This window comes from Pelobates fuscus, chromosome 7, assembly GCF_036172605.1.
Source record: "Pelobates fuscus isolate aPelFus1 chromosome 7, aPelFus1.pri, whole genome shotgun sequence".
Lineage (NCBI taxonomy): Eukaryota > Metazoa > Chordata > Amphibia > Anura > Pelobatidae > Pelobates > Pelobates fuscus.
The window spans coordinates 141,239,027-141,252,007 of NC_086323.1; the positions used below are offsets into that span (position 1 = coordinate 141,239,027).

The 12,981-nt window shown below is 37.9% G+C and overlaps 1 protein-coding gene across 1 annotated transcript in view; it reads left to right on the forward strand.

Moving 5' to 3' along the window:
* KLHDC8B (kelch domain containing 8B) overlaps positions 1–12,981 on the forward strand; it is a 173,807-nt gene that overhangs the window by 106,810 nt on the left and 54,016 nt on the right. The window contains exon 4 of the mRNA XM_063426719.1: positions 1,502–1,726. Within this exon, the coding sequence (XP_063282789.1) occupies positions 1,502–1,726 (225 nt within the window). The remainder of the gene's footprint in view (positions 1–1,501; positions 1,727–12,981) is intronic.

Below are 12,981 nucleotides of genomic sequence, written 5' to 3' on the forward strand. Positions count from 1 at the left end.
CAACATGTTGCTGTAGACAATTCTCACCATGAGCCGCACAGCGAATTGAAGGCCACAAGGCAATAGCTCGATGCAATTAAAGTGTAAGGTTCAAGTCAAAATTAAAAAGTCTCCTGGGTGGCCATGTTAAGCCGTGAAAAGAGGAGGCGGTAAGATTGTCCTCAGAGAGAAAGGCCTGCATAAAAATCTGGAATTGGCACGTCCACTATGTTTAAAGTAGAGTAAATGATAAATGAACGATTTGTTTTCTGAAGCGTAAATACAGAGAGCAGGGAGTTTATAGGGGAAGAAAATATTTTAATATAGAAATGTGCAGCTGTTGATAAGTACATCACCTAAAATTAGTTCAAGATTATATGGTGCTTTTTGTTTACAACAGCTGGATGTTTTGCAAGGCTTATTTATAACGTAAAACTATCTCTAAATAATCTTTATACTTGTATTTGCATTTTATTTAAGGAGATTACTTTGTGAGTTAGGGAATATTCTGATTATTATGATGACATTGAAAGGTGCTTGTATGGCAACTTTGACCTTGAAACAATATGACTTTAAAATGTATTCTTTCCCAGCACCATAGACATCAATTTTACACCGATATATGGGGCTCAAACAATTGAAAGGGACACTGTAAAACATTGCAGTTTAATTGTAATTGTTTTGGATATGAGAGTCTACGTGTCGTCCTCACGTTTTTCTGTCTGGACCAATGTGACAAAAACAGGACTTTCCTCAGCAACCCAACTTCCTCTGCAGCTACACTGATACGATGAGATTACACTTCCACAATATTAAGCACAAATGCATTCACCCGTGGATGACAATAATAGACTGAGAGAGGTTAATCCAGTTCACATTTATATTAACCAAGTCATAGCAGTGGAGACACACAAACCTGTGTTTATTTATTTTACATTTTTTTTAATACTCAAAAATTATACTGTAAGTAAGTATTAAATTGGGGAACGGTATCAATTGTCCTTTGCACCATAACCACTGTAATGAGCTGTAGTGGAATTCAGAATGTTCCTTCAAAGGAACAATATAGGGTCAGGAACACAAACATATATTCCCAACCCTATAGTGTTAAAACCACCATTTAGCCCCCCTTGCCTCCCTAAATATAGTAAACTCTTACTTGAATTCAAGCTTCTGCCTCTGACCTGCCTGCTGACATCATCAGAAGTGGTGGTCTGAGCCAATCACAATGCTTCCCCATAGGATTGTCTGAGACTTTCAAGGATGCAGATCAGGGGCAGAGCCATCACAATTCAAACACAGCCCTGGCCAATCAGCATCTCATCATAGAGATGCACTGAATCAATGCATCTCTATGAGGAAAGTTAAGTGTCTGCATGCAGAGGGTGGAGACACTGAATGGCAGTTCTTCCTGGTTGACAATTCAAAGGTGGCTTCATTGGCAACTGTTATTTGTAGCATGATCATTTGAGTATAAAAAAACATTATACAAAATCTGATTTTTTTTCATTTTTTTTTGCAGGGGGACGACAGGGTAAACTTCCAGTAACAGCCTTTGAAGCCTTGGACTTAGAGGTAAATAGCTGGACTAGATATCCCAGCATCCCAAGCCGGCGTGCCTTTGCCAGTTGCACCATGACTGAGAATCTGTTCTTCAGTCTCGGAGGCCTACAGCAGCCAGGACCCCACAATTTTTATTCCCGGCCGCACTTTGTCAACACGGTGGAATTGTTTGATTCTGAACAGGGTAAGCTCCTTTAACTTTTGGCCAAAGCCATATTTGAACCGTGAAAACCAGGTCAGCCTTATTTCCTCAGTGACATTTATTTAAGATCAGAAGATACATTTTGATTACGCTGGGGAACAGACATTTCTCTATTCCTTTTTATGATTTTAAGAGCAGTGATTCACTTAATGTATGCAGTGATATTTCACATTTCTTTGGGTAAGTGGCCAATACATAAACAGGAAACATGTTAACCCCCTCTATAGATATAAACCTTGTCGGGTCCTCTACCATCTACCAGGGCCTCTGAGTCCGAAGATTCTGTGCAGCATTTTACCTCTTCTGCACTCTTATGGACAGAGATCTCTATTGTCCTACATGGAAAATGTTGTCTGACAAGTACAATTTCACCCCTGGTTAGTGTGCCATCGAGTCCCCAGGCTTGCAGTAATGGGTAACTTTCTAGGACTTTAAATATTGATTTTGTTACACTGTAACAGTGTGTTGTAACATTTGACACAATGTAACATTTATAGTCTAGGAAACCTGAATCTATGTAGCTACATTTTGGTTTTACCATTTTTATAGTTCCATTTTTAAAATACATGTTAAAGGGACATGACAATCACTGTATTGACCTATGGGTATTATCCAAGATACTCCACTGTTCCTGCCTCTGTCCCCCTGCACACTGTTGCCTATAAATGCATACAAAAGAAAATGGATACACCACTTCATAACAGATATGTCTGTGGTGGCTCAGATATCTCTACTCAGATTTGCTCTACTGAGTTAAGAGGAATAACTCAAACAAGGAGTGGTATGGTTGGAAGAAGTTCCCTAATCAGTTTTACCAGTTTAGACCTCTTGTCCATCTTTTTTTCAGTTCTTTCCAACCCCAGATAAATTAATTTTAATCTTTACTCTCCTTTGCACACTCTCTTTTTTTTTTACCATAACAGTCTAACCCGGCATTCTTTCTTTCATGGCTATATACATTTATTCTATTTCTCCACAGTTCTATTTACTCTCCTGGATCTTCCTCGGTTTTGCTTTTCCCACTACTCCAGAAAATAAAAGATTTGAGGACTCAACTGGCATTGCTAGTGATGCTATATGGGCTTAATTTCTGGATGTGACCATCAACAGGACCTTAAGGGCCTCCCCAAATACAAGGAACATCTAGGCATGTTGCTGTAATTTATGGTATAGTTTGCTCTTTTATAAACATTAAGTAATGGGAATAAGGTCTTTGAGCTGCACAGGACCATTTTTGTTGAAGTCTATGGAGCAGTGGGGGAGGCTGGATTGGGGCTATGCACCAGCTGGTAATGAGTAACAATGGAGAGGCGTTAGTAATGATATGGTAAGGAGGAACATAAATGGAGTGGAGTGCTGACTGCGTGGAGTGCTGGAATGGATGTCTTGGGGAGAGCAGGTGGAAGGGCTAGAATGATGCATAGAGTGTCAGCATGGATGCTGTGATTGGAGTGCTAATGACTGAAGGGGGCCAGAGGAACAAAAAATAGATGGAAGAAAAATAGACATAGAAAGAGAAAAACTGGCAGGAGAATGGATAGAGGGGGAACATAGCTGGCATTCAGAGGATGATAGTGATAGAAACTGACATAGAAAGAAGAAGGAACACAAGCTGCATAGAAAATGGATAATATTGATCTGAAGTTCAAAGAGGGTGGATGGCGTGATGGATTGGAAAAAGGTAAAGGAAGCGGATAAACTGGTATCTAAATGGATAGGAGAGATGCTGGTATAAAAACAGAGGGAAGATGGCATTGGAAGTGGCATGAAGAAGGCCTGGCATGAAAATGAGCTTGTATGAAGAGAATGAGTGAGAGACGTCTAAACGGGATGGGCAGAGGAAGAGATGTTTGAGACTTGTGCATGTACTGGCATCCACTTGTTTGCCCTGATCATCAGCCATGTCTGTGCACATACATGACTGAGGTCAATGCCCGGTCTACTGCGTTTTCACCATTCCAACAGTGGGTATATGTGAGCTCAAACTTAGATGTTCTCTTTCTGGGTTATTTACTAAAGTGAGAATTCAAAGTGAATTTTAAATGTAAGGCCAAAATAGCCAAAATGAACACAAAATTGATGTGGAGAATCTTTCTAAATCATCTATTTTAGGCAATTTTTTTTTTATTCACTTTGAATTCCCTGTGTTATTCACATTTGAATAATACTCTATATCTCATCAGAAGAAAATAAATCTATGCCTGAGTTAATATTTATTAAACAAAACATTATTCTCTGGACCTATTGGAGATTATATATTGTTCTAGATTGTGTGTTAGGCCAACATTTATTTTTCCTTTCAGCACTACAGTCATTTATTATAGTCACCTCATTGTCTGCTGACCTTTCCAAACGGATGGGAACGGTGGCTGTTCTTTGTGCTTGTTCAATAACTACCACTTTACTGTGCAAAGCCAAGTCATGTATAATAACACAGTCATAGACTTTACATTCAGACATAAAACTCCTGATGGGGACTTGGTTGTCCATTTTACTTTTTTAAAAGTCAGGACCATTATTTATTCATATTAAGGAGCCACGCTGGCTGTAGCACTGTACTAGGAAAAGATGATGTGAATAGTTCCGCTCAGCTAAATATTATGTAGCCCAGCTACAATATTCACCATGTAGAAAAAACAGGAACAGGGGGGTCACTTAAAGATCAGTCTTCCAGGTGTTGTCCACACCTGGATTGAGATGGACAGAAGCGTTACAGAACATTGAAGGGGAACTGGTTGTTAGACATACCACCCAAGTGCCCTTATTTAAGGAAAAATAATACAGTGAAAGCATTTGGGTGGCATGGATAGGTGTGGGGACTAAAAGGATGGGGGGGGGATTTTGCCTAAAGAAGACTGCATAGTTTAATGTATGCTACCTAAGTGGGGCTTGGATTTTTAGGAAAGGCTGCCCTCCCCCTGATATTAATGGTTTCCTACAATGATGGCGCTATGGACATGAGAATCACATGAAGTAGAATAAGTAGTATGGCTATACAGTAATATTAAGAATTAGATCATAAGTGTAAGCTAGGCTTGTGGAATTCATGTCATCAAATGGTAGGAGATAGGCAAGTTAGGAGATGTGGATGAAATGTGTTTTTCTCTTTTTTTTTAAAAATGTACGTTAATCAAAAACATTTGAGAGAAAAAAAGTATTGAAGCCTAGTCGAAGAATTACAAGGGTAGCCCACAAGAGGCTTTCTTAAAGGGAAACTATGGGGAATTATATAGAAAATGCATTACAAAATAACACAAAAAATAAATGTAAAATAATAATATAATAATAATATAGCTTTAAAGTTATATTGTTTAGCACTAATTAGGGGGTTTGTGTGCACAAAAAGTAAAACCTTTCCCTAACCAAGTAATGCCTTTATCCCATAAATTTCTGTCCAGCAGGGTTTATATGATAGATAGTTTATCCCAAAAGATCAGTTCCAGTTATCACTTGGGTTGAGTGGAATTACTATGTAATAATAGGAGATGTGGATATGGGATGATGAGAGATGCGTCTCTGTCCATGGTCTTTATCCGGAGGTTAATGATGATCTAATGATGCTCGAGTGCTTGTGCTATTTGGGAATACTTCCCTCCCTGGTGTCTCCAGATTTAGGACACCCAGGAACAAACCTAGGATGGTAAGATAAAACCCAAATCCAAACCCTACTAAATCCAGGACATTAGGGAGGCATATATCAGCCATACAGTTTAATGTACCTAGATATGAGAACTGACAGAGGAGAGAAAGAACAGTTCAATATTTGGGCATAGGAAAAGTTGGGCAAAATTGATATTGGGCAGCCTAGAAGTGAGCATTCCTAGCTAAGTCTGATATATAGTGCCCCCAACTACTCAGGTACGTGTTTGTCAAATGTTGTATTATCTCTTGATCTATTGTCTTTAGATCTATTGTAACTTTGTCTTTTACTTGTACCAATTTTTTCCTATGGACAGCGCAGTGGGATGTATTAGCACTTTATAAATATGCAGCATGTAATTCCATTTTATTATTATTATTGGTATTTATATAGCACCAACTAATTCCGCAGCGCTTTACAATTTTATAAAATGGGGCGGGGGGATTTACAATACATGAGACAATTACACAGTGACACAGGAACATTAGGTAGATGAGGACCCTACTCAAACGAGCTTACAGTCTAGATGAGGTGGGTTACAAATACACAACAGGGCAGCAAGGGTGACAGTCACCAAACAAGGTGGAAAAGTAGAATAACTGGAGGAGAGAGGGGAGTATGGCTCTTTAGGAGAGCAAGAGACAGACTTGGCTAAGTATAGATAAGTTACTCTGGGAGTCCATAAGCATTTCTGAACAGGGACTTCTTAAACAATTGAATACTAGGGGAGAGTCTGATGGGGGTAGGCAGGCTGTTCCAAAAGAAGGGAGCCGTCCGCGAGAAGTCCTGCAAGCGCAAGTTAGCAGTAAGGGTACGAGCAGCGGACAGGAGAAGGTCACCGGCAGAGCGGAGAGACCGAGAAGGGGCATATCTATAAATCAGGGAAGAATGGTAGTGGGGCTAGAGTTGGTTAGAGCTTTAAAGGTAAGGGTTAGTATTTTGAATTGAGACCTATACGATACAGGAAGCCAGTGTAAGGATCAACAGAGGGGCGAGGTATGGGAGGAACAACGGGTGAGAAAGAACAGTCTGGCGGCAGCATTAATAACCGATTGTAGCTGGGCAATTTGGCTTTTGGGGAGACCAACAAGGAGAAAATTACAGTAATCCACCCGAGAGATTACCAAAGCATGAACAAGTTCCTTGGCAGCATCTTGCGTGAGAAAGGGGCGGATGTGGGCGATATTTTTAAGGTTGAATCAACTGAGTTTCAGAAAGCTGGATGACATTGTCACGATTACTATATGACCCAACACGCAGAACTATGTAATACACAATGAACAAGGATAACGTATACAAGGCCTTAGAATGGCCATACTTAGCGTAAATAAAGAATGGTCAAAATACTAGCCAAGGTCAGGGACACAGAAAGAGACACAACGAGGAAACAAGTCAACAGTCAAGGATACCAGAAATTCGGGGAAGTCAAAATACAAGCCAAAGTCACATACCAATAAGAACTAGAATAGGAACGCACTCTCTGTTAACCAACTAGTGGAAACCACAACAGGGCACTGACCAAATACTATTTTGAGTTGGAATAACCCAGTTAAGGCTATGATTGGTTGTACATAGCCTTTGACCCCAAAACGTGCTGCGCGTCGTTTGCGTGACGTCACACGCACGTCGGTGCCATCTTTGTTGAGGACGGAGGTGAGGCTACATAGTTGCTTGGGACCGCAGCGCCCAGCGTTCATTAGAATGCCGCACCGTTCGGGGATCGCTCCACGAGGGTGCTGAATGGCAATCTGGTACGTTTTTAGGTAAGTTTTTATTATTTTTAACAGTGTGACTGCATCAATTCGATGCAGCCACGCTGTATGGAGGTGCAGGGGACGTGACAGACATCCGAAACAGATCAGAAACAGAAGAAAGGCAAGCAGTGACACATTGCAGGACCGCGGGGGAGAGATCAGGGAAGGAGAGATATATCTGGGCGTAGTCAACATACAGATGGTAGCGAAATGCAAAGGAATTAATGAGTTTGCCAAGCGAGGCAGTATAAAGAGAGAACAAAAGGGGACCAAGAACAGATCTTTGGGGGACCCCAACTGAGACAGGGCGAGAGGAGGAGGTGTCATTGCAAAAGGAGACACTGAACGAACGTTGGGAGAGATAGGAGGAGAACCTTGAGAGGACATTGTCAGGAAGTGAGTCATATGAGTAAAGACAAGTCTTTCTAGAAATTTTGAGGAAAAAAGAAGCAGGGATATGGGACACTAGTTGGAAGGGGAAGAGGTGTCCATTGTGTGAAAAATCTTCTCTATATCCGTCAAAACAAACCTTTAGTCATAGGACTCTAGCAGCCTGCCACTTGTGGAGTTATTAATAGCATCACTCTTTCGGAATCGTGTTCAGTCAACATAATAAATTGCTAGATCCAGCAATGGTTTAGACACTTGATTATGACAAATGCCTTCCATTCACTCGGCACTGGACAATCCATTTTCAAAACAGTTTGAAGTTGTAGTTGAAAAAGTAGCACACTACCCTAAGTCATAGTCCTTATCTTGGCCTAGAAGTGAATGTCGAGATTGATTGACAGTTCTGAGTGCTTAATAAGCAGTACACTTGGAGATTTGTTTTGTTACAAACTGCCGATGATGATCGTTCAAATTCCAGAACGCTGAGCAGAAATGTGGCCAGACAACACAACCAAACTAAATGTGCAACTAATTAGCATGTTTGTTTTGGCAACAAAAAAAGGAGATGATTTGTAATGTGTTATTACATATCATTACAAATTGGGCCAAAATTGAAAAAGTATTCAACTAAGCATTTTTTCCAGTTTGGTTATTATCGATTAAAATTTGCAAATCTCTCATCACCTCCCCAACATTATTCAGTAAAGAAACCGCAAAGTTTATTCCCTATACACAAAAAAAAATATTTAGTTAATTTAAAAAAATTGTATTCAAAACTGCTAACAAGTTTTAAATGCATCACTGAAATTTTTCAGCTTTCTCAAGAATGTGGTGTGGATAATAATAAGATTTGTGCATTCAGTATCAAACTAAGTGTAATTTGCCTGAATTTTGTGCGCAAAGTATAAAACACCATTAGGACAAATCACAAAACAAACAAAATGGACAATGGATGAGCTGTTTTATTTGATTCGTGATTCAAAGTTCCGTCCAAGGAACAGAAAAAAAAGATTGGTGGAAAAAAGATAACTGATGGCTATGGCACAGCCACAATATGTTGATTTTATTTACATATCAAGTGATCAAGAGACGTGAACAACAGAGGGAGAAAAGGGATGAACACTAAAAAAAAACATATAATATATAAATATAGATTTTTTTTTACTTTTACATTTTTTTCTCTTTATTGATGCTCTGTGACCCAAATGGCACAAAAATGCCCCTATCAATGTACTGCAAAATGTATTCATATGTGTATATATATATATTTTGCAGTACATTTATAGTATGACTAGGGCTGAATAAATGAAACAAAAGTGATTTAACTCCTAAATGGTAGAGAATTGAGCAGTGAAACTAACTTCGGGGCATGATCTATACACAATAACTGCTTCATTAAGCTAAACTTGTTTTGGTGACTAGTGTCCCTTTAACCCTATAGCCCCCTAAACCTATTGTAAGGATATTGACGTCTACATTTTCTATAGATGTCATTAAGTGGAAATAGAATTTACAAATTCAGACTAAAACAGCTGTTACTTAAGTTGAGTTAGATCATTTTTAGTAAATAAACAACAAGTGTAAATTAGGTATTGGCAAATCTGAGCCCACACAAAGATATATTTATATCTAAGGAATAAACATGTATATCCAGACTTTAATATCAAACTAGAAGTGTGGAGTTAAAGCTTTGTGTCTTCTTAGATTTGTTAAGACGTAGTATAGATAGTGAAATATAGTGTGGTAAAATTAAAACACCATAAATGCGCTGAATAAGATTGCACTCACAGGATTCAAATGAAATGTGGGCGTATAAATAATCTCTCAGGCTTGGCGGATAACTGCAAACTTCTTTTGGACCTTATTAGAAAAGGAGAGACACACAAACCATAGTGCACCAATCAAATATAAAGTTATGTAGTTTTATTAGATTGCACTCACACAAAATCGGTTGAAATCCAGCATATCAGTCACTCAGGGAATCACAGTGTCGACATCCTTCTTCCCAAAGTTTGATGTAAAAGAAAGCCGGATAAAAAAACCATAAAAAACTTTAAAATAACACAAAATAAAAAATATTAAATATACAATAAAGTTCAATAAAGTGCTGTTGTGGTCCCTCCGCCCTACGCGTTTCGTCCGAAACCGAACTTCCTCAGGGGAAAAAATAAAGGTCTATAGTTGCAGTGTTCAAATATAGTTGCAGTGTTCAAATCAAATATTGTAGTTCACGCTTTCTGGGTAGCCAATCGCCTCCGATCACATTACGTCATATCCTTTGTGTTCCATTAGTGAGTTTCAAGCCTCTTTTTCGTGTCCGTTATGTGTACAAACACTTCCGGTATTGTGTGGAACGCAAAAGTGCGTTCCACGATCGAAAACCCGGAAGTGTCCAGAGTTATAAACGGAACAAAAAAATAAAATAAAATAAGAAAAGAGGCAGTCAGTTCTTAGTAAAAGATGGATTTTTTAAATATAGAGTTCATTAAAAGTGGTCAATCACACAGATAGAATACAGATTCTCCTTATTAACATTAAAAAAAAATACATATATATTATTAAAAATCCGTTATAAATAATTAACAGTGAAGTACATATATATAATTCATAGATGGTACAAAATTTATTTATAGAAAAGAACAACAACCCCTTTGGCGCGAATTTGGTACTATGGCGGAGGTATATAGATGACATTTTAATTATATGGAAAGGGTCACCTAATTTATTACAAGAGTTTTTTAATCATATTAATGTCAATATCCTATCATTAGTTTTTACTCCTCACGTAGACTCCCTGAGCATCAACTTTTTAGATCTTACCTTATACATAGAAGATTCGACTATTAAAACAAAAACTTTTTTTTAAACCCACTGACTCAAATTCTTTTATAAACACTAAAAGTGCACATCACCCAAATTGGCTCAGAGGAGTCCCAAGAAGCCAATTCACTAGAATTAAAAGAAACTGTACAGAAGAAAGGTGTTTTTTAAATCAATCCAAATTATTGAAAAAGAAATTTATGGAAAAGGGATATTCCTCTAAATTTTTGGATGAAGAAATATTGAGATGTAAAAATACAGTCAGAAATGATCTTTTAATAGATAAAGTTAAAAACAAGAATCCTAATAATGATTTTACTTTGTCGTTTGTCACTCAATATAATGCCCAAGCTTTTAAAATTAAAAAGATTCTACAGAGACACTGGCCCCTTCTTCTAGAAGATGACCTCCTGAAGAAACAAATTCCACCAATACCTAAGATAATTTTTAAAAAAGGAAAAAATTTCAAAAACACACTAGCACCTAGCACTTTTAGGGCTAAAGAAATTGATAAAACAATTTCCAAAGGCTTTTATAAATGTGGGAGATGTAAAGGGTGTAAATTTCTCCCCCTAAAAACATTATCTTTTAGTAGTCATACAACAGGAGAATCTTTTCAAATAAAAGGACATATTGATTGTAATACCACCAATGTAATTTATCTCTTAACGTGTGGATGTGGTATGCAATATGTAGGAAGAACAAGTAGGGCCCTGAAGGTTAGATTCATGGAACATTGTAACAACATTAAGAAAAAATTGATCACCCACTCAGTACCGGTCCACTGTAACAACTGTCCTGATTTTAAATTAGAAACTTTTTTATGCACGGGTTTGGAAAAGGTGATTTTGGATGACAGGGGGAGGAGATTTGATCAAGAAATTAAGGCAAAGGGAAGGCTATTGGATTTTTAATTTAAAGACCCTCAGCCCAAAAGGATTGAATGTCGATTTTGACATGATATGCTTTTATGAATATAAAATTCACTTATTTATCCATCTAAATGCTTTTTATAATTATAATTATTTTAATGTATATTAATAGATATAAGTGGAAACACCCTCTTATGTCATCCAATTTGTCCCCTTTTCTATAAATAAATTTTGTACCATCTATGAATTATATATATGTACTTCACTGTTAATTATTTATAACGGATTTTTAATAATATATATGTATTTTTTTTTAATGTTAATAAGGAGAATCTGTATTCTATCTGTGTGATTGACCACTTTTTTTTTTTTTTTCAATTCTTTATTTTTGTTGTGCAGGTAGGTACATGGTTAGGTCAAGCGCCACAACAGCGCACACGTTGTATACATAGAAAACAGTGGCAGCGGTACATGCACATTTTTATGTTTAGGATTTTAACTATTCTATCTGAACCAATATAGTGTGCTTAATAATAAGTAGTATACATGGTAGGTAATGGTGAAAGGTTAAGGAGTTATGCCTGTGAAGGCTTGCTAGGTGTAACAAAGAACAAGTAACTTATACGGTTAACTTCGAGTATGAGCAGGTGCGTTGCCAGAGTGAGGTTACATATAGTATTACAAAATTTAACGTCGTATGACGTAGTAATGATGTTGGTTGCAGGGAACAGTAGTTTGGTCGGGGCCCTAGGGTGAAGGTGAATGGCTATGACGATAAAGTACTGTCCTGCAACCAACACAGTGAAAAAATAAAAAATTAAGTCTATATACATACATGCGGCTCTTATTAAATAACAGTCTTTCTACGAGAGACTAGATTCATATGTCTGAGTGCAACGTAAGGCTAGAAACAAATGCCTGTTTGGTTCTACTCTCTTAATGGAGAGGATAAAGAAGGTTTCCTAAAACGTAAAGCAGGTTCGCTTAACGTAAACTGCACATAAGGCAAACATAATTGTGACGTACAAGGTGGAAACAGTACAGGGTCATTCTAGGCTAGTTTGTCTAGTTTCTTGATGCTTTAGCTGTAGCTGGCTCTGACATTGACATTTAAATGGTTAGTACTATGTTTTAGGGAATAAATGTTAAAACCACCATGGAAGTGGAGCACAATACACGTTTGTGGGGCACGAGTATATAATAAGATACACAATATTGGGGGAAAAAAAAATAAATAAATAAAATACAATAAAATAAGAATGCTGGTGACGTGCGTGGTCTGCTTTTGTGATGATTAAGTGGCTGTGTGTATGTTAAGCTGTGTAGACTTACAACGTGTATATCTACTGTAGGCGTGCCTCCGTGGGCATTACTTCAACGTGATTATTCTGTTGGTGAGACTAGCTGATGTGCCTGCTGTGCCGGCACCTTAATGCAAACACGTGACACGTTTGTCCTAGGCTTCCCTTTCAAAGACCCTATGAGCTCATTGTTTCTTGAACTAGTATGCATGCATCTGAGACGAAACTGCCATGGTTTTAGTTAAGACTACACTCTTATGCATTATATATAAAATTAAAAGGACTCGGCTAATCATAAATGAAACAAAACATAACATTTAAAACTTCTTAAACTTGCTGTCATTTTTATGCTTGTGCCGCCGGGTTGATCGTAGCTTTGGTTAAGGACCCTGTCCAGAGACAGTTCGCGGTTAGCATCCAGCTCCCGTGGGTTAGCAGTCACCCGAATCCCTGGCTGGGA